Here is a 24821-nt window from a genome sequence, read left to right on the forward strand (position 1 = left end):
GCTTCTAAAGAGGTGGTGTGTGTTGAGAAAAAGTCTGAGAACTGACAAAACTCGGAAGAGTGAAGTGGCATGATGAGAATCTTTCTGATGCAAAAGTTCCTCTGCTCCTCCTTCCCAATGAGGAATCTTTCATTTTCATTGAAAAGCAGGAAATGTCTTAATGACAAACTCCTGTTAGCTCCTGATGTTTTAAAAAGTCATCTTTATTGATAGCAGCTAATCCCAAATGTTTTAGGAGGCATGTTTCATCCAAAATGCACAACATCCTTGCATCTAAACTGGAGAGACATGGGTCTGAGGGATGGACTAATTGGTGGATAAGGAATTGGCTGAATGGTCATGCTCAGAGTTGTGGTCAATGGCTCAATGTCCAAGTGGAGACCAGTGATGAGTGGCATTCCTCAGGGGTCAGTAGTGGGACTGATGCTGTTTAACATCTCTGTTGGCGACATGGGCAGTGGGACTGAGTGCACCTCAGCAAGTCTGCTGCTGATGCCAAGCTGTGTGGTGCAGCCAACATGCCAGAGGGAAGGGATACCATCCAGAGGGACCTTGACAGGCTGGAGAGGTGGGTCCGTGTGAACCTTATGAAGTTCAACAAGGCCAGGTGTAAGGTCTTGCACCTGTGTCAGGGCATTCCTGAGCACAAATACAGCAGCCCTGAGGAGAAGGAGTTGCGGGTGTTGGTGGACAAGAAGCTCAACATGGCCTGGCAATGTGTGCCGGCAGCCCAGAAAGCTAACTGTATCCTGGGCTGCATCCAAAGCAGTGTGGCCAGCAGGTTGAGGGAAGTGATTCTTCCCCTCTATGCTGCTCTCGTGAGACCCCATCTGGGGTACTGTGTTCAGTTCTGGGGCTCCCCAGCATAAAAAGGATGTGGACCTGTTGGAGCAAGTCCAGAGGAGGCCACAAAGATGATCAGGGGCTAGAGCACCTCTCCTGTGAGACAGGCTGAGAGAGTTGGGATGTTCAGCCTGGAGAAGAGAAGGCTCTGGGGGGACCTAAAGTACCTAAAGGGGCCAACAAGAAGGCTGGGGAGGGACTTTTTACAGAGGCAGGTAGCGATAGGACAAGGGGGAATGGTTTTAAACTGAAAGAGGGTAGATTTAGATTAGATACTAAGAACAAATTGTTCACTATGAGAGTGGCGAGTCATGGGAACAGGCTGCCTGGAGCAGCTATGGGTGCCCCATCCCTGGCAGTGCTCAGGACCAGGCTGAACCGGTGGCTTTATTCTGTAAATCCAGGACAGATGTTCAGGTGTTATGGGACCTGACAAGGGTGATCCGTGCATGGTATGTGGTATTCTACTGTCAAAATATTTATTTACCAAAACTTGGGTTTACTAGTAGAAGAATGTAGGCATGAAGATGGTGGTGTAGACAATTGATGATAATTTACTCCTGGAGGCTATGGACTCCTTTTGGTCTTTTTTTTACATCACTTTCTAATACAAATTTGAACAAATTGGAGCCGGTGGTTACAACACTGGTGTGTACACAAATATGATCATTGAGAAAAGAACTGGATCTAGCAGCTCTCATTACTGGGTGAAATAAAATCAAACATTTTCCCCAAAGGGGTGCCAACAATTAATAGCATTTAGTCCTGTACCTTATAAAGTAAGATAATCCTTTTTTTGCTTGTGAAAAGTGATATGAGACTTGCCAGGAGCAGCAAAAAGCATTTTTCACAATAAATAGATTTTGTCTGTTCTGTCCTTACATATGTGTTTTTGTTACCTTTGCTTCTGTACTTTTTCTGTTTTGTGGTGATAGAGAAGAGGGGGTGTGGTAGGTGCTTGCTTTAGAGGCAAAAATAATCATCTTTGGTTTTCCATTACCAAGATGCCTCCAGTCTTACTGTTGTGCAGATTACTTTCTGAGTCTGCTGGTGGGACTTGCTTTTAGTGTGTATTTTGCTTTTTTTCCCTGCTTGACACTAACTTCTATCTCTTGAAATGTCTTTTGCATTACTTGCTTTATTTTCTGGACAGTTTAACAGGTAACTTGGAGATCTGTGTCCCAGCTGTTGTTTACAGATGTACAGGCTGGCTGAAGTGTAGATATTTTTCCTGAGTGTCTTTTATGCCCAGTCTTAATGACATAATTTTTTTAAGAAATGCCATCCCTCTTTTTAGAAAGGAAAGCCATTAAAAGCTCTGATGCCACTGTACAGCTCTGAAGATCAGGTCACAACTAGTTGCTCTGTCAATGTCTTCCATCAAAGACTAGTGTCGCATAAGAAATGATGCCTTAGCCTGGCACTGACATCTTTAAGAATATCTAAATATATACTGTTTTCTTCCTTTTTATTGAAGGCTCCTCTCCTTTGCACAGATTTCCAGTGCAATGCTGGTTGCATGCGCGTGTGTTTTAAATAGTAATATTTTTTTTTAAATGTATAAAACCAATTTAAATCAAGGGATTGGGAAACAATAAACATTTTGCACTAATAAAAATCAGTAAACCAAATTACAAAGGGGCTGGGGCCTGTTAAGGTCTAGCCTGATGTGAATATGAGCAAAGGATGTCTGGCCTGAGTTTACAAGATGGCCAGCAAACTCTAGGTAATGAAATCCAGTTTCACTGGAAACTCTGCTTCTGACTACCTCCTGCTGCTGTGGGCTTTCTCTGTTGTGATGATACTCTTAAAGACCCTGACGGCTGGAATCTTTTTTTTTTTTTGTTACCGTTAGAAGTCCTCATTGTACAATCAAAATGAAGACTCTGAGACCATGTATGTTCCCACTGGACTAATCACCTTGTCAAGTTCAGGCTAAATCTAGTAACGCTTCATTATGGTATCGAGTGCTTGAGAAATAGAAAGAAAAAAATATCTGGCACTTCTACAAGGTTGAATGAAAGAATTTAGATCTGGGAAATAGACTGTTAGGCTCAGCATGATTCTAGTCAGGAGAACTGAAATGTTTGATATAGAATAACATGTTGCCTCATGGTGCTCTGCAGTAATGATTTTCAAACACTTTATTTTTTTTAAGGAGAAACAATTTCTGATTCACAACTTCATATTGCTGAGAGGAAAAAATGCTATTTAGATTCTTCAAGGTTTGATTTGTAATGTCAAGTCCCGTTAGAGGAAGAGAGGAGGTATCCAGATTACTTTTTCATTGCTTCATCTATTCTGGCCCCCAAAAAAGTGAAATGTCTTTCCACTACAGTTCTTTGGTAACTGGACCTGTAAGTTTGGACCTTCCTTATCTTTAAGGAGCACATTAAAGCACAAGGGTAAATGTCTACTTTCATAAGATGAATTTGCATAAGTTGGTGACTTTTACCTTGAAACTGCCCTTAACTGCTTTAGTAGTAAATTTTCCTAAGTCTAATAGGTTCTTGTGTTTCTGACTTTATCAAGTTTCTTAAATGTATATGTTCTTTATTTCTGTGGATACTGCTTATATATTCTTTATTTCTAATACACCTTACAGTTGGACAAACAAGTGATGTGTAAGTCTGGTCACTCACTGTAAGCCCTTCTGAGGTATTAAACTGGTTAATGTATCAACTCCAAACATTGGAGAAGTCCAGAAAAAAGCTAGAACTTCTGACTTAGTGGGGACTTCTGTAGAAAATGGGTCTTTGCTTCCTACGCTAAATTGAGAACACATTGCAGGCTTGGTATATGCTCACTAGGCTGCTGCAGTTGGGCTCCACCATGTGAGATACTAATGTTACTAATCTGTTCCTCATGACCTGTATGTACTTTCTAAGCTTTTCAGTAGTTAAAGCATATATTTCAATTAAACTCCACTTGCTGGATCCCTGGAGTGTAGAACATACCTTTTCTGGGTCCACAGTGTGCGAAGCACATGCTCAGGCTCTGTAAGAGATTGTTAAAAACGGCAGTTCTTTGTATTAGTAGTCATACAGCATATACAGGTCTAGGTATAAAAGCAAATGTATACCTGCCTTTTCCTGACTGTCCGAAACCTTTTGGAGCACTTCTGTGGTTGAAGTTAGTTTTCTAATGAGACTGACTTTGTACATATAACTTCTCATTGCCTTCATAGAGTCAGTCTCACTTCAGAAACCCTGGATTGTTTTTCCAACAGCTAATTAGAACCAATCTGTTAACACAATGCTTTCAGTTTTGTCCTGATTCTTGGTCAGAGTGCCTTAATTTACGGTTGCTGTTTTGTTGTTTTTTAATCCCTCAGCATTTTGTTTTCTTGAGACAAAGCGTTAGCTCTTTAATACTTAGAAATTTCCCAAGGAAAAACTAAGAGAAGCCAAAAGAGTGGACAAAACTGCCTTCACTTGGGCTTAAGTTACTTAGCTTTGAATGGGAACCATTTAGGTTTATCATCCACTGTCTAGATAGCGGTCTCCAAGGTGCGGTGTGTGCAAGACAATCCACTGGGGTGCAGGAAGGAAATGGTTTTTTGTACAATTAATGAATAAAATGTTTGTTTAATCTTCATTGCATCTTTTTTAAATTTGTGTTTTATAGTGTAACTAATATTAGTACATTAGTATGTATAAATTGTAATTAAATATGTCAAAGATACATGTTCAAAGATACTTTTACTGATGGGGTGCATGGGAAAAAGTTTGGAGACCACCAGTCTAGGGAATGCATAGTGGAGCTCTGGGAGGATGTGGCTTACTGCATGCACATGGTATTCAGTGATGCAGAGATCTCATAAGGTTGAGCAGCATTCATGGCTTATATGCAGGTTATCCAAGCCGGGCATAGGAGCCTTACTGCCTTTTCAAGTTCAATGAGGGGTCATGTGTCTTGTTAACATGGAAGTAACCGGGGACAAGAAACTCAACATGCATCAACTACTGAAAGAGCAAAATATAAGGATTATGTGAAAAGTCTTCCCCAAGTTCAGTGTTTCATGAGCATGGCAGTTCCAGATCTTTTTTTTTTTTTAGGTTCAAGCATATCTGTTCTTCAGCAGTTTCTATGCCATACCTATATTTGGTTACTGCTAGGTACCATGTAACCAGCCGTTGACCTGAATGCCGCATGTTAGTAGGACAAATATAAGTTGCTTGCATAGTTGTCAACCTACTGAGGAATAGCAGCCGTTTGCTTAAGAAGCTATGTGAATAGTGTAAAAGTTTTCTGTGGCTCTAGAGGAAGGATTTTTGCTGTACAACGTGAACAATTTAATTTATTACATAAGACATGCAACAGAAAAAACAATTTTTGCCTCAGTAATGTTTTAAAACCAATAAATGAGCCTGAATTGCAGTGTCCTCTTAGGACCAGCCCTGAGAAAACAAGTCCAATTCTCATCTGTTTGAAAATAAAGTCAATCCTGACAAATCACCTGTGGTATGTGATGCTTATAAGCTTATAAGGAAATTGTCCAAATTACTGGCCATGCTGCAGAATTAAGTCCTTATGTGAAGGCTTAAGTACTGAGCTAGTAAGATCAACAAATAGATACTTGTTTAAAAAACTTCAGTAGGGAGTCTTTACAAACTTTGTAATTCATAATTGTGTGTCATTTCTTGAGTGAAATTGAATACAAATCAGTTGGTGCTTCAAAACTGAGAGATTGTACTGGTGCTTGATTTATACACCACCACCACCACCCCCCCCCCCCAAGCAAGATAATAATCTAATTTGTGATACAGGAACCAATAATATTCATGATTGTGAAATAAGATGCTAAAATATGAGTGTGTGCTTTCGTATCCTGCAAATGCTCAAGTGTAGACTTTCAGTGTAGTTTGTAAGGCTATAGTGACTCTGCGTCCAACATTTTTGCAATAAAAAGATGCACCAAAATTTCCATGCTTCTGCACTGAAAGTTTACTGCTTCAGAATCACATGTGGGTGTTAGTCACTGATGTCATAAGGAGAAACCTTGAAAGGCTGTTGTTATCAAGAGATGTGTTTGTGATTCCTCTCTTCCAAAGAGAAATGCTTTGTAAATTGTTGGGTAAGTGAATTTAATTCTGCTGAAGATGGAAGGTATGATGCAGAGACAGTAAACGCACAGGAAAGCTTTGTTGAATTCGTATGACTTAAAAAGTTCTCAGCACCCTATTATTAATTTATTATTATATGTATGGTAGGCAACCCAAAGTTATCTTGACGAATGTTCTGAGGACGAAAATAGGAAGAAAATACACACAGGCGCAGTCTAAAACTGGTGCTAATTTTTCTGATGCTGGCAAGCTGCAGTCAGATCAACCACCCTCATCATCTGTTGCCAGCCTAAAGATATGGCAGATTTTAAACCCTACTCTCCAAAGCCTTTTTCTGTCTAAAAGGTACGTTGTCTTTACCTCCTGTCACTAAACAAAATAATTTTCTTTGCAGTTGTTTTTTTGTGAGAAAGTATTCTTTGTTGTACCACAGCTGTTGTCTCCATGAACTATATTCTCATTCTCATGTTATCTGACTTGATTGAATTCCCTTGTACCTGTTTCCTTGTAATAATATAATCACTGAGAGAGTGGTGCCAGGAATGATGTAGTGGGTTTTCTGATCAGGTGGCTTCTAGATGGTCCTGTACTGACAGGACCAATTCATTCGGATTCAACCATTGGACTCTCAAAATGTTTCCTTTTTTTTATTGTTGTGAAAAGAATACACTTGCATTTAACTGCCCTCTTTTCTCAGGGAAGGTATCAAGGTGTATTTTCACTGTTACCTTTTCAGACTACTCATGAAAATAGGAGAATTGACATAAGGGGTCAGAAGAAAAGCCTATCAAGTCCAGCATCTTCCTCCCCTGTGCCCCCAAGCAGTGGTCAATTGCAGATACCCAGGGAAAAGTATGGCTAGAATGAATGCTTTTGTCACTTGAGTTTTCTCTCTGAGCTTCTGATGCGAAAGACTTCAGAGACTCCCTTTATTGGAGGTTATGTCCAGCCTATGGTGTTCATCTGTTTTACTTTTCCTCTCAATCACATCCTCATTGCTAATCACCTGTATGCCTCTGCAACATCTTGTCTGCAAGGTATTCTCCTGATTAAAAACCAAATCTACATCTTGGTGCACGAGGAGACCCGAGTGCTCCCCAGACATCATGTGGTCTATGCTGGGGTGTGCTTTGTGGGTGAATACAGACAACAGGAGAATTATGCAGCCAGCACCCAAAAGAAAATGTTGTTCAGAACAGATTCAATAAAGGCCATGATGTTATGTCCTAAGCCGAAATAAATTGCAATGGAAGTGTAGAAGTTAAATCACAGTTTCAGAAACTAAATGGGTAAATCAAGGGCTATGCAACAAGCTGGCTGCAGTGGCATTGTATGAAGTAAGTTGTGCTTGCTCTTACACGTGTGCTGGAGTGGGCAGTTGTATCTTCATATTTCTGGTTAGCTTATTTTTGGTGCTTGTTTCTTCTAACACTTCCAGATTTTTTTTTTTTTCTGAGCCTTGCTATTGCTGTTCTCTAGAATGCCTCCTGGAAATTGAGGGGAGCAAAATCTAATGCTGCCTTTTGTGTATGTGCTACTTTTCTACCTGTTGACTAAGTGCTTGAGAAAATTTGGTCTATTTTACTGGAGGCTTCTTGATCGCAGGAAAATCAGAATTGCTCTATAGTTCTGAGAAACACAGATATTGCATGAAAGCTATTTGGAGATAAACATTTAACAGTTTTTAAACAACACTTAGATGATGTGTTAGAGGCAATGCAGTGTGAATTGTATCTGACTAAGGTGAAATTACATGGCCAGGTTTCTTGTTGCTTTTTTGTGTTTATCTGCTTACCTTGGATTTTAAGTTCCTTAGTGGGATTTTGTTTTGTTCTTAAGGGACTGAAGGTAATGATGTTTGATGATTGTTGCGCCTCTAAGATACGTGAATCTAACAAGAAGTTTCTTTCTCTAGATTTCAGTGCAGTATTTATGATTTACTGTTATATATATGGCAGGCAACCCAAAGTTATCTTGACGAATGTCCTGAGGACGAAAATTGGAAGAAAATACATAGACAGCCACGTAAGAATTGATGCAAAGTTATCTGCTGCTGACAAATTACAGTCGGGTCAACTACCCTCATCATCTGTTGCCAGCCTAAAGACATGTCAAATGTTATATTCTCCTCATGAAAGTTCTTTTCTGTCTGAAAGGTATGTTACTCACTGCTGATTTTGCCAGTCTTCCTGAAATGACATAACTTCACAGTGGAAAAGAATATCCCTGAAACAATTTTGCTTACACTCTTGCCTTGAAGCAGATCAACTTTCTGAGTGCAAACTAACATGCTGCTCCAGTGAGCCATTTTAGCGTTGCATTGAGTCTTATTTGCTATACCTGATGTTAACAGCCTACTTTACTTTCATAGAAGGCATTTCCATTTGCAATAGATCAATGTTTTGAGTTGTGAAGATTACAAGTAATATAAACGTGTTGAAGTTGGTTTTGTGTTCAGAGCCAAAATCATGCTTTCCTGTTGCTGTTAATGTGTTTTAGCGTGATTTCAAATAACTTTTGCAAATTTCTCAAAATTCCTGTCTGTGATAGTTCGTTTCTTTTCACATTAATCCACTGGTGGTCTCAATCCCAACAAAGTGCCATTGTTTTAAGAGCCATAGGTGTGTCCTGTCATTGCTTAACATCTATTTTCCTCTTTTCTTCCTATGTTTAGGTTGACTGAGCATCACAGTAACGCTTGACATATAAAACTAGCAGAAATCAGATACTGCAATTATATAACATTTGTGTTGGTCTAAGATGGCACTTAAGTTCAGAGTAAGCAGTTTCCTTTTGCCTTTTATGGCCACTTCTTTGCTTAACAGCAAAGTATCCACAGGAAGAAATAGCAAGAAATTTGGGAGAAGAAAATAGAGGAAGGAAAAGAAGAATAATTTGTGAGGGCAGGAATGATCAGTAGTTCCCAGGTTAAAGTAATCTTAAAAATTCTAGAGAAAAGTAAGTTAGATTCCTCATTCTGATACATTAACTTCTTAGAGAACCTAAATTAGTAACATGTCTTTTCTCTTTTTCTGTTGGTATCTCCATTGCTTCTTAAATAAATCTGACAAAGTTGCAATTTAAATGAAGGATTTAGAACAGTTTATTAGACTATCTCATTTTAGAAATATTACATTTGTTGCTAATAAATAGTTTTCCATAACTTAAGGCTGACTGTAGATCTTTTAAGATCTATTATTTTTAGTATCTGATTTTTCCACTTGATATTGTTTTGGATGATGGGAGGTAGTGGGTTTATAGAGAGGAAAACATGAACTCTAAATGTAACATGTAACTCTAAATCTGAGGAAACATCTTGCACATTTTTTCAAGCTCATACCTGGAGGCCAGCTGTGGAGTTTTATGTTAAGCACAAGAACGGTTTGAACTAGTCAGTTTTTTTAGTAGTTGGTGAACTCAGCTTAGATGTGGAGTGGTTCATTGTTTGAAGGATTAATATTCTGTTCCTGTGGTATGCTTTTCTAATGTATTATGTAAAAGGCTCATTATTATCAGGAGCAAACATCAGGAGGATTTTCCACCCCTTCCCAATGACTAGCACATTAGTGGAAGTTATAATAACTATCACATGGGAAATGGAGAATGTAGGAATTTTATTTCAACAAAGGCGTCTAGTCGCCTCTCTGTAACTAAGGTCTGTGTATAAGATATGCTTGGCACTGTTTTTTTGGGAGTCTCTTCTTTCAGAGGAGAGTAGAATCTTCCCCCTTATAATGGTTATGCATATATGTATGCACATGGCCATTTAGAGATTCTTCTGTATTATCAGAGTAGCTAGAATGCGTGCTCTGTTTTACTGAGAATGGCGCTAGGTTTGTACTATGGAGATTTTCGATTGTCAAAGAATTGTGTGTGATCACAACAGGGTGGTAGTAAGTGAACCTTTCTCTATCAGCTAGAACTTGCTGTGAGCTCCCTCTTTCCGTTCTTGCTTTTGGTATTACAGAATTTTGCATTGCTTGTTCACTGCAACCCATTTTGAAAGGCATTTAAGTCACCACTGACCTATCAGTGTAACTAAAAATTGAGGTAGTTTTTAAATGTAAAGAAACTTAAGGGTTTAAGATGTTTCCTGCTTGTTTCTCATGGCTCTTGAAAACACTTTAGTATATACTGCCATAGCTTCTTAGGTTATGCACATACCTGTTAAAAGGTGCGTTTTAAACTGAGTCATCATTGAAGAATGGAAGCGAAAATAAAATATGCAGAATTTGTGTATAGAGTAAATAAGTTTATGGAAGTCTGTTAGCTGAAACATTCCTACTGAAATGTTTCCTATTGTTGAAATGCCTGAATTGGGATGTTGGTGGAAAACAAATGCTGAAAACACTTAATGGTTTTGTATGGTATCTTAAGGCAGTCAAACCAATATAGCTGTCATGAATGCAAATATTTGAGTTGAGAGCGAGCTGTGGGTTCCAAAATAGAGTTTTCTGTACTGAGGTTATTTCAGAACTAGAGCTGCCAGATCTATGGAAGACCCTGGCTGGTTCAATATACGGAATGAATAATGGCACTTACTGAACAGTTCTTATGCATGTTTCTGTATATTTGTCCAATTCATGATTCTTTGTGAATGGAAAGATGATCAGTAATTTCTTCAGAGTGCTTATGTAATGTTCATCACTAGTATCAGAGTGCTTTGGAAGTCTTTATTTGTCTTTATAGTACTCCCAAAGAGCAATGATACACTAATCTACAGATACGGTACTGATGAATAGGCATCTGTTCAGGAAATGTCCAGTTTTGGCTGTCTAGTTAGAAATGTCAAGCATGTTTTCTCCTGTGGTGATGTTCTTTATGAGCCCAGTCTCTCAGCTGGAAGTGATTTCAGTCTTTGTGGTGATCACTTAGCTCTTTGGAAGTTGGAGACTGCAACATTCTGAGTTAGGCACATTGTAAAACAACACAAAATCCATTCGGATTAAGTGAGGTGACAAAAGGAGGAATGGAACAGATGTTCCAGAGCAGCATTAAATTGCTTTATCTATGAAATCATTATTTCCTTTTTTATTTTCAAACTCCCACAGGAAATGAAGCAGAGGTCATGAAGATTAGTTTTTTTTATCTTGTAACCCTGATAAATCTTCAGAAGTCTTGCATACTGAATGTAACTAACAACTAAGTGTTATCCTAATGCATACACCAGAAACCAAAATACAGTTATGTAGATTTTTTTTTGTCAGCTGTAACTAGCCTCCAGAGAAATTGATGAAAGTATGTTTACAAGAGCAGACTATCAGTACCTCCTGAATATGTTTTCTTATTTATAAAAAAAACTAATAAAAAACCCAACCAAAGAAAACTGATTACTTTCTTGCATGTCCTTCTTTGTAGAATGAAATTACAAAGTCAACTAAAACCTGTAGGTTGCCTAGTTTCTCCTACTGTAATCATTTTCTGTTTCTTCCTCATTCATGTCCTGTCCCCCTCGCCTCCTTCAAAGTTACTGTTTCAGGCACTTTTGAGCAGGAATTTCTATTTCAAATCTTTTCTCATTGCAGGAACTTACTCACTGGATTCTATTAGCAGTTCTAAATCTAAGTTAACAATATACTACATTACCTCATTCCCACTGCATTTGTGAAAAAGGCAAGGATACGCTCAACTGACTGTTATTTTCTTTTTTTTTCCTTGTCATGTGTTCTTGTTGCAGTCATGCTTTACAGAAAAATAGTATTTCAGTATCTGTTGTCAATCATGTCAGATTTTCATACTTTGCAGCTTTTAGAAGCATCGGTTTCATTAACAATGTTAAAGTATCTGTGTATTTCCACAACAGGAACTGAATTAGTTTGTGTTTCATTTGCCAAGCTCCACATGTTTATGAGAGAGGCAGAAGTTTGTGGTCTAGCCAATTCTTGTTTTCTGTTGGGATTTTTATTCAGTATTCTTTCAAAATTAAAGATAAGTCATAGTTAATATTCTTTACAGGTCTAAGCATTGCCTGAGAAAGACAGATGATGATCTGTGTAAATTGGCCAAGGTTTCTAAGGAACCAGAAAAAAAAAATGCCTGCAATTCCAGAAGACAGGAGCTGCAGAAGAAAGGTTTGTAGTGAGTAATCATCTGGCATTTCAATACGAATTTTGGGGAGTGTTGGGAAATTTTTTTTTCTTAGTGTAGTATTATGAGGAGAGCACAAAAATAAAAGGTGTTGCATGCAGTGTGTGTTTCATCAAAATGCATTTTTTTACAGATACGGAAAATAGATCAAATAAGAGTAAAGCTGTGGTGAATCACATCTGTAGAAGAAAGGAAACTGAGGGAAGGCTCCACTGCACCATTACAATCCTGATTTGATAAAGTCTTTTATACTCAAAAATGTAATATATTTAAGAATGGTCAAGTGGTTTCTGAACCCTGCTAAAATGTTTATGCTATGTGACAATATTTATATTTACTGCTGAAAGATTATGAGCTCTATGCTGAGTCTTCAGGGAGAATTTACTATCACTTGAATACTGGTTAGTAATATTTGCAGATTAGAACAGGAAATGGAGAATATTGCATCCAGCAGAAGATGAAAGACAGAAGTACAGAGTGCTGATTCTTACTTGGAAGAGAACCATGAATTCGGTTATACCCTTGTCTTAACTAATTGTGCAATAATAATCTTAATTACTTTAAGGAATATATTTTGGCAGCCACACAATTAAAAAAGGAAAGAACTATTGCGGAAGATATTTGCTTCCATGCATTTTATTTAAGATGTAATAGATATGAAGACATACAAAGGTTTTTAAGGATCGCCCATTAAATCACTTTTTTTCTCTGACACAGAAAACAAGAACTATGATGAACTGGAAAAGAGGAGCAGAAACATGAACACTACTCTTAGTCAGAAGGAATTGGGCTCTTTTGATTCTGAGAAAAGGAAGAGAAGATCTAGTGGCCTTATTTCTGATGATTGTAATGCACACATTCCAGAAAAATCACTACTTCTGTCTGTAAGTTGCACTTAATTTTCATGTATATGTTTGTGTACACACATGTGCACATGCTTCAGTAGCAGCAGCAGCTACACTCAGAATAAAAGAATTATACTAGTAAGTAAGGTATTTAGGGATACTCCTTATACCTGTTGAGAGAAAGTAATTCAGTGGTGCATCACAAAAAATAAGTATATGTACTTCTGTCCACAACATCAGAATATGTTTGTTGTAGCAGAAAGGTTATGAGAGATGGATGACGTTGTTTTCTTCAGACAGAAGCATGGAGTAAAACAATTTTGGAAATAAGGCATCTAGCTACTTAAGTGAAACTTCTTTCACAGATGGTGTAGAACAAATTAGGGACTTTGACAGAAAAATTATGAAGTATACTGGGGTTATGCAAATCTTAGAGGTGTCATCTTTCTCCTTCCTCCTCAGTCTATTGTACTCTTCCCTGAAATTTTATTGGTACCTTTCATTAAGATTTGTGTGTGTGTGTGTAAAAAAGAAAAGAAAAAAGACTGAGGGGAATCAGTCAGTCAAATACAAACTGATTTTATATTTAAATATAAATTTATATTTATCAATTATCAATATAAATATTATTTGTATTCAAGCATTTGAATACAATAAAGTATTCTCTATAACCTTGGGATTAAAGCCCTGCAGAAGTAGGTGGTTGCAGAGTCCTGTTTGCCCAGTTGACCAAGCCACACATTCGCAAAGTAATTTGCACTGGTGCTTGGTCTTTCAGTATCAGACAGTGAGAGCGCTGCTAAAAAGTCAGAAGTAGTTTCTTGTTCAGTTTGAATGGGGGTCATAGTACACATTTAAAAGGTTTTACCTTATGCCTTTATGTAATAACCGTTGGAATACAAGGAAGGAGAAATTACCCTGACATGAGCTCTAACTGCAGCTGCGTTAAGCTGTAATTATTTTGTCTAGCACATAGGTAAGTCTCAGGGATCACTGATCTGAACCGCCTTAGAAAAGTCAAGAAATAAACATATATCCTGTCTCTAATTCCTGTTTTCTAGGAAGAGCAAAGATTGAGTTCAACTCTGTTCCCTGGCTGCAGAATGCTCTGTGAGGATGGACAAGTTTGCAGATCTGATGTAATTCTGGTGCCAGATTGTATTCCCCAGCCATTAGAGAGAGACTATAAAAACAGTTCTACCCACAACTGCTTCAGGTCTGTTCACAGCTGCACAGAGGAACCTAGCTCTGAGTCTCCTCCCAGAAATTTGTCAGAGAAACAGCTTTCTGCCACCAGTGAGGATGTGATTTCACCACAAGTTAATACCATCAGGAAATTTAAGAAGGACACATCACAGTACCCGAGCAAGCTGCGGAACAGAATCTGCAGGGGTAATCAGCAACTTGTTTCAGTTGACCCAAGTATGTACTGTATCTGTGCTGCTGACAATTGCTATTGGTATGCTTAGGTACTAGGAGAACTGATACATGACTGACTACTTGAAACATATGGAACAAAAGTTTGAAGACAGATTGTGTTGTTTGTGATGCATTGTGCAGGTCAGGGAACAGTGCCTAGTGCCAGTGTCCTCTGCTGGAGCACAGAGGGTCTTGAGAAACAGGATAGAGAGTAGATTCCAATCCTTATTTTGCAGTTGATTTTGTGGTAATGGAAAATCAAACCTATACTTCTTAATGATGCTTAAACTGGGAAAAGATATTCTATCTTTGAAGCAGCTGTGTTGTGGCCTGTTGCTTTTAATAGTCAAATAATTTTGATCTTGGGTAAAAAGTGTTAATAAAGATACAAAGCAGTATTTGTTGCACGACCTTTCACACACACAGATCTTGACTAGTTTGGTCAGTATATGTTCATATTACATACTGCAAGAGAGAATTCACTGCTCATCTGAAATCCACGATGAATGAAATAGTCTCATCTGCATCTTGTATACATATATATGTATACTTATTTTTTCCTCTTTAGTTGTCCTTTCCAGTGATGATGAAGATGGACCTTCTGAACCAAAAGGCACAGAGCTGCTGCTGCAGGATAACTTCACTGATGATGAAGAAACAGACAAACAGTCTGACTTCTGTTTCTCAGCAAAGCAACTGGAAAACAAGAAGGAAAGTCACACAAAACAGGTAGTCCAGATTTTGGCCTGTGTATTGTTATGCCAGCCCTTTTAATTTATTTCTCCATTGTTTTGTTGGGTTTTTTTTCTTTGATGTTAGGACCGAAGTGAAATGCTTAGAGCAGAAATGATTAGTCCCAGCAACAAGTAGTAGCTGCAGTAATTTATTTCACAGATAGAATTCTGGACAGTCTTCAGAGAAGATCTCTGGCTTTGAAGCTTGAGTGTTTTGCAAAATACAATATATTTCATATTTGAAAACAAACATTTGGAAATATTTAGTATTACAAAACAGTAAAGATCAGATAGTAACCTGAGCTAGAGGTAGACACGATGAAGATACGTCGGTGAAAAGGGTTTTTTTCAACGTTTTATACTGATCATAGTTCAAGTCAGTAGTTTCTTCTTGTCATCCAGTCTTCTGTTGTAATTCAGTGCATGGAAAAGTTCAAGGATCTTTGCTGACAGCAGACAGAGGTAGGGTAGTTCTCTTTCCTGCATGGCTAGCAGTAGAATTTGAATCTAAAACCAGGCATAAAAGTTGTTGCCTTGTTTTGAACTTGATTAGTCTTGTGCTGCTTGCTTTGACCTGGAGGTGGGCTCTCTCTATAATCTTGAAACAAGTCAGAAGAGCCATTGCTGCCTCTTCTCATATTTGCATCATTTTGATCATAAGCATTGAATCAGATCCTGTACCTTTGATATTAAGAGAGGGGTATTTTTTGTTGCTCTGTTGTTTTGAGTTTTTACTTGGCTCTAGATTAGTAAAGATCAAAGGTTGTGTCCTGACAATGGGAACTTCGGAGGTGGAGCGAGATACTGTTAGGCCCTTAAGGACACTGTCAGTAATGGTTGTAATAAAATTTACAGCTTTTGAATATGAAATTTTTCTACAGAAGTTGGCTTTGGGAGTAAGTTCTTACAAACATGAAAACTCCTAAGGTTATAGGAAGGATGGATCTCATTTAATGCCCTGTAGTAAATATACTTTATGCCAGTTTTTAACAGAGTCAATTGAAGATAAATGTCCTGTCAGCTTGCCTTCTGGAAGCACACCGAGAAAACAACTGAACCCAGCATTGGATGTTGAATTTGATAGTCTGTACATGGGGAAATTTAAATGGTTGTCAACAGGTCATGCTAGGGTAAGTTGTTCTACTACGGTGGTATTTTGAGAATATTTAAAAACTTAAATTCTGGTTAAACAAAGCTATTAGTACTTAGTGTGGAAGCATCAAATTTTGATTACTGTTGCATCAAATTGCTTTGGCTAAACAAGGGAGCATGTAGTACGTTACCTTGTATGTTTGGATTGCTGCGAAAAGCTGACTGCGATTTTCTGTGGCCGTAGTTTTTAGAGGTAAAGATGCTGTATTAATGCTGTACTGGAACAGAATTGATACTGAGGAAACTTTTCATGAATTCTAACAGAAAATAATGGCCATGTTAGAGTTAATGTCACTTGAAATAAACAAAAATTACTTTTCTCAGAAATAGTACAGATACTAGAATAAAGTAATCCATAGTGATCAGAGTTCAGATATATACTATGCACTGATCTTGCCTTTTAAACAGAACATTGCTTGGTTTGTAGCTTTTAAGAGCATAAAACCAATACTAAAAGCATTAGTGCATAGACAAATGCTGCTTGCAGGGTGTAGAAATACGAGTGAAGGTGTACTTCAAATGGAATAGCAGCTGCAGGAGTTTCAACAGGTCTTTGACCAGGCTCATTCTGTATATTGCAGTTGAAAAAGAAATGTTTCAGCGTGGTTGGTTTTTTTTTTTTTGCTTACAGTAAGACATTTTGAAATCTTGGATTGTAATAATTTCAGCTTGTCACATAACAGCAGTTTTGTACAGCAGTTCTCATGCAGTAATGAAAACATTTCTTGGATATTTCCTAAATTAATATGCCAAAATAATTTGAGGGATGAGTTGAAATAGTTTTAGAATCAGTGCTTTTAGGTGGAAAGTGAAAATTTTCATTTGAAAAAAACAATTTATTTTGTGTTTACTGTGGTAACGTAAGAGAAATCTCCTCTTCATGTATGGCAACCTTCTGTCAAACTGACAATAAAGTGTTATTTATTTAGCCAAGTCTTTTTAACATAGGAGCAGTGTCAGTGGAAACTGTAAAGGCCTTTAATTCAAAGGTTAATACAAAAAAACAAAATAACACCCCAGTGTTGGACCTTTTATAGTGTCCTTAGTTCAAATAGTGCAGCTGACAGTCTTTATGATGGGGCACCTAAGCTCCTTTTGACCTAAATGTTAATTTTATTTATTTATTTATTTATTTATTTATTTATTTACTTCTTAAGGAGCCTGTAGGCAGCTCTGCAACTTTCTGCTTGTTTCTCAGTGCTTAGCAGCCCTGGAAGTCACTTTGCTGTCATTTAGATTCTGCAACATGTATTTAGGAGTGTTGTTTTAGGTGAAACAGGCAATGTTAAGTTTCCAACTAGACATACTAGACTCGGTACTGTCAGGTTGACAGCTGGACGTAGTGATTTTAAGGGTCTTTTCCACCATAAATGATTGTACGATATTATTTTCAGTTTATTTGGCTATAAACAAAAAAATATATGCAGATAATTTAAAAATCTTGCTTTTTTAAAATCAATTAATAAAAATAAAACTAATTTGTATTTTTTTTTAATCTTATTTCAGTTTAGAACCAATTATATTACGATCCCATTTCAGGGTAAGAGATTTTTTTTTTTTAGCTATCTTTTAACTGTATCTTTAAAGTATTGTGTTAAAATACTCAGTATATATTTATATTATGGATAATTTATAATGTTATTTGCTTTCACAAAGACATTAAACAACTTTTAAAAATTCAGTTTTTCAATAAATAAAAGTATTGGTTTATAGTGTAAGCATTAATAACTTAGCAGCTTCCTATACTTTTAAGGTGACCTTGTAGTTTTAGTGGCCTTGCCTCCCACATTCCTCCATATAGTGTGTTGAATTACAGTAAATATGACTCCGCATGTTTTTGAGGTGAAACATTATTCTTTTCAGATTAAGGTTTTAGACCTTTAGGTTTATTAAACAAAAATATGTGAGTTGACTAAAGCTGGAAGGAATGTAATTGTAGATTTTTACTCAGTCCATTTTCCAAAGATGATGTGTGATTTCTGTATCTTGTAGGAGGAGGTTTGTGAACAGTTCTGATTTGGATTGACTAAAAGCAGATAGGAGTTCATGATCTGTAATATTTTTTCCTATATTTGTAGGTATTAATTGTGTGTATTATGAGCAAAAATACAGGTTTTTTTCATGAAGAATCCTGTATTTAGACATTTAGCTTTTGGCATCACAACCTGTTTTACATAGTTTGATATAACTGATTTAAGTATTAAATCCTGAACAGTTTTAGGTCATGCCAGGATTAAAATCTACAAGTACTGTTTTAATACACTCTGATCATACTTAGATCTTAGCATGTTATTACTGTAACATGTATGACTTTAAAACAACCATGTCTTTCACAGCCATGGACAATTATAAATTTTGTTTTCTACAGTGGCTTTTAATAAGAATATTAAGCTGACAGTGGATACTCTGAATCTGAGAAGGTTTGGCTTGTGGAGAAGTGATGATGGCTGTTCTTCAACAATGATCATATTCCTTTGGTTGTCTGTGGATTATGTAGAAAAGATTGAAACCCAATTGGGAAAGCTCATTACCAGCAAGCCATGTGAGTAGTCTCCCTGAAACACTATGAAAAGGTCTAACATATGTCATGTCAATAAAGTGGTCATTTTACAGTTGTGGTTCTGCAATACTGAGGAAAGCCTGTAGCTTTTTAAAGAAAGTTGGTCAGCTTTGCTTTTACAAAATGCCTCGCTATATTTGTATTTGGAAGAAAAATCTAACAATGTGATTCAAAATCACTCCTACTTTATGAAAAGACCTTGTAACACAGTTGTAATCTATGTGAGGAGGCTTTCTGAATCTAGGCTTATGTATATAGTATCTCTCCCTTTGAAATAAATGGCATGTTTTAAGTGTCCTTACTTTACAGTAATGCACTTGCTAGATGAAATGCTTGGAAGATAATGGGTGATTTTGATCTTTGACAAGACTGCATCGGGCCATTGCTTTATTTCCACTGAAGGCCAAATGGGCTATTTACTCCATAGGGTATTATGGACTGGCTCTATTAGTTTTTACACAGCTTCACACTAGAAAAACAGAGTATAATTTCTGTTCAGATATTCAGAGTAGCACACACTGGCAAAATCATTGCAAAATGACATCTACCAAAATGGTGATGTCAGAGTTGCCTGTATGAAATTTAACAGGATGTTTACAATATGCAGTCACCACCTGTATGAAGAAAAATTGTAAGTAATGTTAACTTTACATAAGAGTAGTTTGAAATTAAACACTGAGTGGAATTTTAGCAATGAGTTACCTTTACTTGATACGAGTTTATCACAGTTACTGATAGCTTCTATAGACACAGCTTCCAGTGACATTAGTGGAATTTGAATGAAGCTGTGAGGCACCTTTAATCTTAGCTTTATTTACCTTGATTACATTCTTGTTGTAGGAAAAACCTTCAGGATTTGATACTAAGTTTCTGTGCCTTCAGTTTTATGCCTTTTAAATATGTAGTAACTAAATATTTTTAAATGTATTTACAGAGTTGTAGAAATGAATCAGTGATGGTTTTACAGTTTGTGGAAGTGGTTCATACGATTCTACTCTACCTTCTTAGTGTGTTTAATATTAGAGGAAAATGTATTGGGCTGGATCCAACAGCCTGAGGGGTGAGGCTGCTGCAGCTCCATGTCCCCAAGTTCAACCAGCAGCAAGGCTGAAGGCGCAATCCCAATAGGTAGAGCACACAGAGCACTCACATGCACCACATACATACATAACTGGCCACACAGATACACAGCCTCATACAAACACAGACAGCACCAACAGCCTCCTCCTGCTCCCCTCTGGCTGAGCAGGGTGGAGGCCCACTGGTGAGAAAATACAACTCCCACACACCCCCACACAGACATGCACACACCCCACACACACGCCACAGAGGCCAGTGCCAGTTGCTGGTACAGACTGTCATGTCTGTGCATGCACATAGGTGGCCAGGACTCCCCTGGTCCCAATAGCTGACCCCCTCTGTGCTGTCATCCTTACAGATACATAGGCAGTCTCACAGCCGGAGCTGTCCCTTAGGGACCTGATCACCCTCCTGGCTCCCAGGTCATTTCACCTGTTCAGCTAGTTTGGCTTGATCTTTGTTTTTAATCATGTGCACTTGATGTGTTTGCTGCACTCAGACCCCTACACACGCATCAAATAGAGTCCCTCACCCAGGAGAGTTAGAAAGGAATTTAATAAGATGACACAGACTGTGCTGACCATTGCACAAGACGTGGCTGGACAAGTGTGTTGACCAGCAAAGTATTTAGATGCAACTGGTCCTTTTTATGCCCTTAGTCCTCTCTTTCCCCCATGCTTGTTCCTCCCTGAATCACCTAAATGCCCCCCTTTGGCCGCCTTTGGTTCTTCCCTTAAACATCCCCTAATAAGTCCTGTGAGTCCCAAAATGCTTTTCCCCTGCATCACACCATGTGTGCCACACACCCCAGCAGCAACCCCCTCAGTCCGGAGGGTGCTCTGACATTGGCTCGTCTTGGTGGGTTTCGGGTCTGGACCCTGGGGCTGAGGCTCTCCTGTGACCGCCCTGGGAAGGACCCAGCCTGGGCGTCCCTTCCTCCCCATCCGTAATCTGGGTTCCTACCTGCCGTTGTGCCTTGGTGCTCCCCTGGGCTTCTAGAGGTGGCCTTTGGTGGGCTGGTGGCCCCTGCGGTGAACATGACAGGGTATTTTGGTTCCCTCTCCTGCCATTGTCTCTCTGTGCTCCTTTGTGGCTATGCAGACAAGTTTTAATCACATAACTAATATATGTTAATACTATCCATTCTCTCTTTTTTCCAGCCATATCTAGTGAATTTGTGTTTCTTGAACTGTCCCAACCACTCACAGAACGGGAAGAAGACAGACTGACTGAGTTGATTACAGATGTGAGCAAAAAGAACAGAGCTCCGGATCTCCCTGAAATTTTGTCTCTGAAGCAAGCATTACCCTTATTTAAGGACCTTTCTCCTGAAGAGAGTTCTTTTATGAGTTACAATAAGTATCTACTAAAGCAATGTATGTCAAAAGAGAATACCTCAGATGCTCGTGAGCCTGCAGTTCAGGTTAGTGTGTAGCTGTTGCTTGATTCATCACCACCTGTCGGCATTCACACATTGTAGTAAATTTCAGGTCAGCTGTCCTTAATCCATAGCTTAAAAAAAAAAGTTTGTAATTTCTCTCACACTGGGGCAAGATTGACCGTAAACTAGATCGTGTCCATGGAGGGATAGTGTATAGATCTCATCAGTAGGTGGCAAATACTGAAGCTTTAGGTTGACTCACAGTTGCGTATGCCTAGAACCACATGGATTCCTGTCCCTGTGGTGTCTCCAGGGCAGCAAGTTGGAAGTTAATCAAGTAATGAGTGATGGAGCCATTTTTCAGTTGAGCTGGAAGTGAGGGGCTGCAGCAAGAGAGGAACTGTGTATCATTCCAGACACCTTTAGACATATTTGTGAGGCCTCCACAGCTTGAAATGTTAAATGATTCCTAAGGCAGCTGGGGAGATGGGGCTGTGCGAGTTAATGTGTTAATGCACCTCCGAGGAGTAAATGTCTCAACCCAACCCCTCATCATTGTCACTTCAGAAATTACATGTGTGTGTTCCTGTCAGTAGAAAGCACAGATTGATCTGGCTGTGAAACTGGGAACTTAAAAATTGAGCCAACCAGTTCAAATCTATATAATTTTTAGGCAAATTGTTAAGAGCTAGATTTTCAAACCTTCCAAGCATACACAGCTCCTAGTAAGACAGTCTAATACTTGACTCCACCAACTGGTCCTGTTTCTTCTCCCAAACCAATTCTGCATCAGTTGGCTGAATAATGCTTAAACAGTTTAAGAGAGAGTTTATGAGCAGATGAAGGCCTGTCATCATTTTAAAAGGGACATAACTTTTTTATTGTCTGCACAGTGGCATGTTTGCCTAAGTACTTGATGTTTATACTTGTGCCCTCCAGCAAGATTCCTCTTCAGTGACACAGGGTACCCCTGTGGGCTTCAGGCTTGGGTTTTGTGTGTTCTCTTTCACGTACCAAGCTGTATAATGCTTTTTACTATTAATATTGTTTCGATTTTTTTCTGGTAGGGATCAAAACGAGAAGTGGCCAGGCCCAGTTATGCCCTTGCGAGTAAGCAGAGTGGTGGTTGCTATTCTATCTCTTTGTCCTCTGCACTGAATGAAGAATGGAAAGAAGTAAGAGAAGCTGGAGCAGTTAAAAAGTAAGTATATTTCATATAAATGAGAAGGTGAAAATAAAACAAATTGAATAAATTGCTGGAATAAAAGCCCTGACTTAACTACCACTCTCTAGTTGATTTGAAAGTGTTGGGTGAAAGATGCTCTAGTAATCTAAAATATCACCAAGTATGAATGTAGTTTTTCCTTTTTCCATCCTAATAGTTAACAGGCAAAATGGATGTGTTACAGGATGACAGAAAATCTCACAGATTAGAGAATTTCTGTGAACTGTGACTACAAGATCGTGTCATGGATTCATCAGTGGGAGGGTAGGGACCTCACGGCATCTGAGTGTCCATCTAGGTCCATATCACAGCAAAAGTATTGCTAGCTTAAGATGAGCCTTTTTTTTTTTTTATCTAAGCAATGTTTTCTCTTACTGTTCTGCCACACTCAATCTGTTTGTAACTTGTTTGTCATACAATTTGCTAATTAGTACAGGAGCTTGGTTTAACAAAAGACATTAGAAAACAAGAACACACAAACGTGTAATGCAGTAAGGTACTAGGGGAGCACTGACATGCCTCAGTTCTGTCTGTGCTGGCCTGTTAGTCCTCATACCCCTAGTATGGCAAGCATTTGTGAAGTAATTTGCTCTTAGGAGCTCTTGCCTTTTGTTGTCACTGTTTTTACTGACAGTATAGCAGTTGGCTGTGTTTCTGCAACAGCAAAAATGCTTATTTCATAGTTCCAGTTAAGTAACATGGTTGTTAATCTAGAGCTTTTAAAATACATTTTAAATACTAACGTTAGAGGTAACTCAGGCAGTTTCAAACCACTTAGAGTACATATGCTGCATGGTGTGTAAGTAAAACCAAGCTTCCTGCTCAGAAATGTGGGAGTCCTTATTGGCATCTTAATGAATAGGAAATCGCTGTTCATTCATACCATTTGAGAATATGTTCCCTAGTATTTCTTCCCATTTTATATAGCCATTTGTCAATTACTTTTATCAATAATAGAAAACCAAGATGAAGGTACAAAATAATCTCCTTTTCAAAAGTTTTTTTGTTAAAATTGCAGTGTGCGTTGGGGTGCATATTTGTTTTGTAACACTTAACTGTTGGAGGAAGAAATGGTAAAGTACTTCTGAGTTAGTCAACAGGTTTGAGAACTACCACTTCTAACAGGTTTTCTAGAAAATGTTCAACATGTGGAATGGCCATGCTAAGAAGAATGTCATGTAAAACACAGTTTGTCAATGTTACGTGATTTGTTTTTTCTAGTTTAATTGTTTATCCACCTCCACCTGCAAAAGGAGGACTGGGAGTCACAAGGGAAGACCTAGAGTGCTTAGAATATGGCAAGTTTCTCAATGATGTCATCATTGATTTCTATCTTAAGTAAGTAAACACAACCTTAATTGTACCCCTCTTTGTAGGACTTGATCTGGACTTGAGTGTTACTGTAAATGTTGGTTGCTAAATAGGATACAACAGTTTCAGAAGTAACAATGTGATGAATTTATAAGTTGGACTGTTTTTAAAGCTTTTGTGTGTTCTCAGCAGTTTCATTTGTTTCAGTATCATTATTCTTGTCCCTCTAAAGGGCTGTGATATAATCCAGACAGAATAGCTGGGGGAAAAAAGCTTCTTGGTGACCTCACAGAACAGAAAGTGCTGAGCAGGTTTAAGCAGCAGTTGAACAAAGTAGAGGGTCTGTACTAGCAGTTCATTTACTAAGTTTCCATGAAGTGGAGCATCCTCTGCTATTCTGTGCAAGAGTTGAGGAATTCTTCAGATGCACAGCTGCTGCAGAAAGGAACAGAGCAAATACTTCTTGAGGAAGTTGTGCTTGGCTTACCTGCTTCATGCCATACTGCTAAAAGTTGCTTGTGAAAGGAAGTTTTCCAGAACCAGCATTGTGGGCCACCATTTCCTAAAGCTGAGGTTTATTTTCCCTGTGCTGAGTTAAACCTAAGCAGAATTCTGGCTCTTTTTGAAGGTTGTTTGCAATCATGCCATTTTGCTTGGCATCCGGCATGACTGCAGTAACAGTGAGCAATAGGAAGTCAGTTAAAACTTCTTGTCTAGAAGAGTGGGAAGGGAAACGTGTACCAGCCAACGTTTCAATGTGGATTTACAGTAAAGCCTCCTATATTTTGCTCTGAACTAGAAACAAATCATGCAGTGTGGTCCTCTCAATAGCTGTAGCTTCATCTCGCCAGAAAAGGAAGATTTGAATAATGGAATTTAATGCAATCATTGCAGAAACCCTTCTGCTTTTTAAATTTGTTAGACTTCCCACATTCTCAGTTTTCGTTGTGTTGCAAGCTATATCATGTATTGCCCAAGTCATTGGATGAAGCTGGAGACACATTGTGTAGGATGTCTGCAGTGAAAGCTTTGGCCTTCTAGGATGGTAGAGGAAACGCTCAAGCTCAAGCTGATGTTTATAGCCAAAGGATCAACAGTAAAATCATACGGAATGAGTG

The 24821-nt window shown here is 38.3% G+C and overlaps 1 protein-coding gene across 1 annotated transcript in view; it reads left to right on the plus strand.

Moving 5' to 3' along the window:
* Positions 1–24821, plus strand: part of SENP7 (SUMO specific peptidase 7) — a 44431-nt gene that overhangs the window by 7892 nt on the left and 11718 nt on the right. Inside the window, 12 exon segments of the mRNA XM_037378328.1 lie at positions 6057–6254; positions 7868–8065; positions 11865–11980; positions 12714–12880; positions 13903–14263; positions 14829–14989; positions 15978–16124; positions 17653–17686; positions 18515–18688; positions 20947–21209; positions 22235–22368; positions 23614–23730. Of these exon segments, the coding sequence (XP_037234225.1) occupies positions 6057–6254; positions 7868–8065; positions 11865–11980; positions 12714–12880; positions 13903–14263; positions 14829–14989; positions 15978–16124; positions 17653–17686; positions 18515–18688; positions 20947–21209; positions 22235–22368; positions 23614–23730 (2070 nt within the window).

The sequence above is a fragment of the Falco rusticolus genome, chromosome 2, assembly GCF_015220075.1.
Source record: "Falco rusticolus isolate bFalRus1 chromosome 2, bFalRus1.pri, whole genome shotgun sequence".
In the NCBI taxonomy this organism is placed as follows: domain Eukaryota; kingdom Metazoa; phylum Chordata; class Aves; order Falconiformes; family Falconidae; genus Falco; species Falco rusticolus.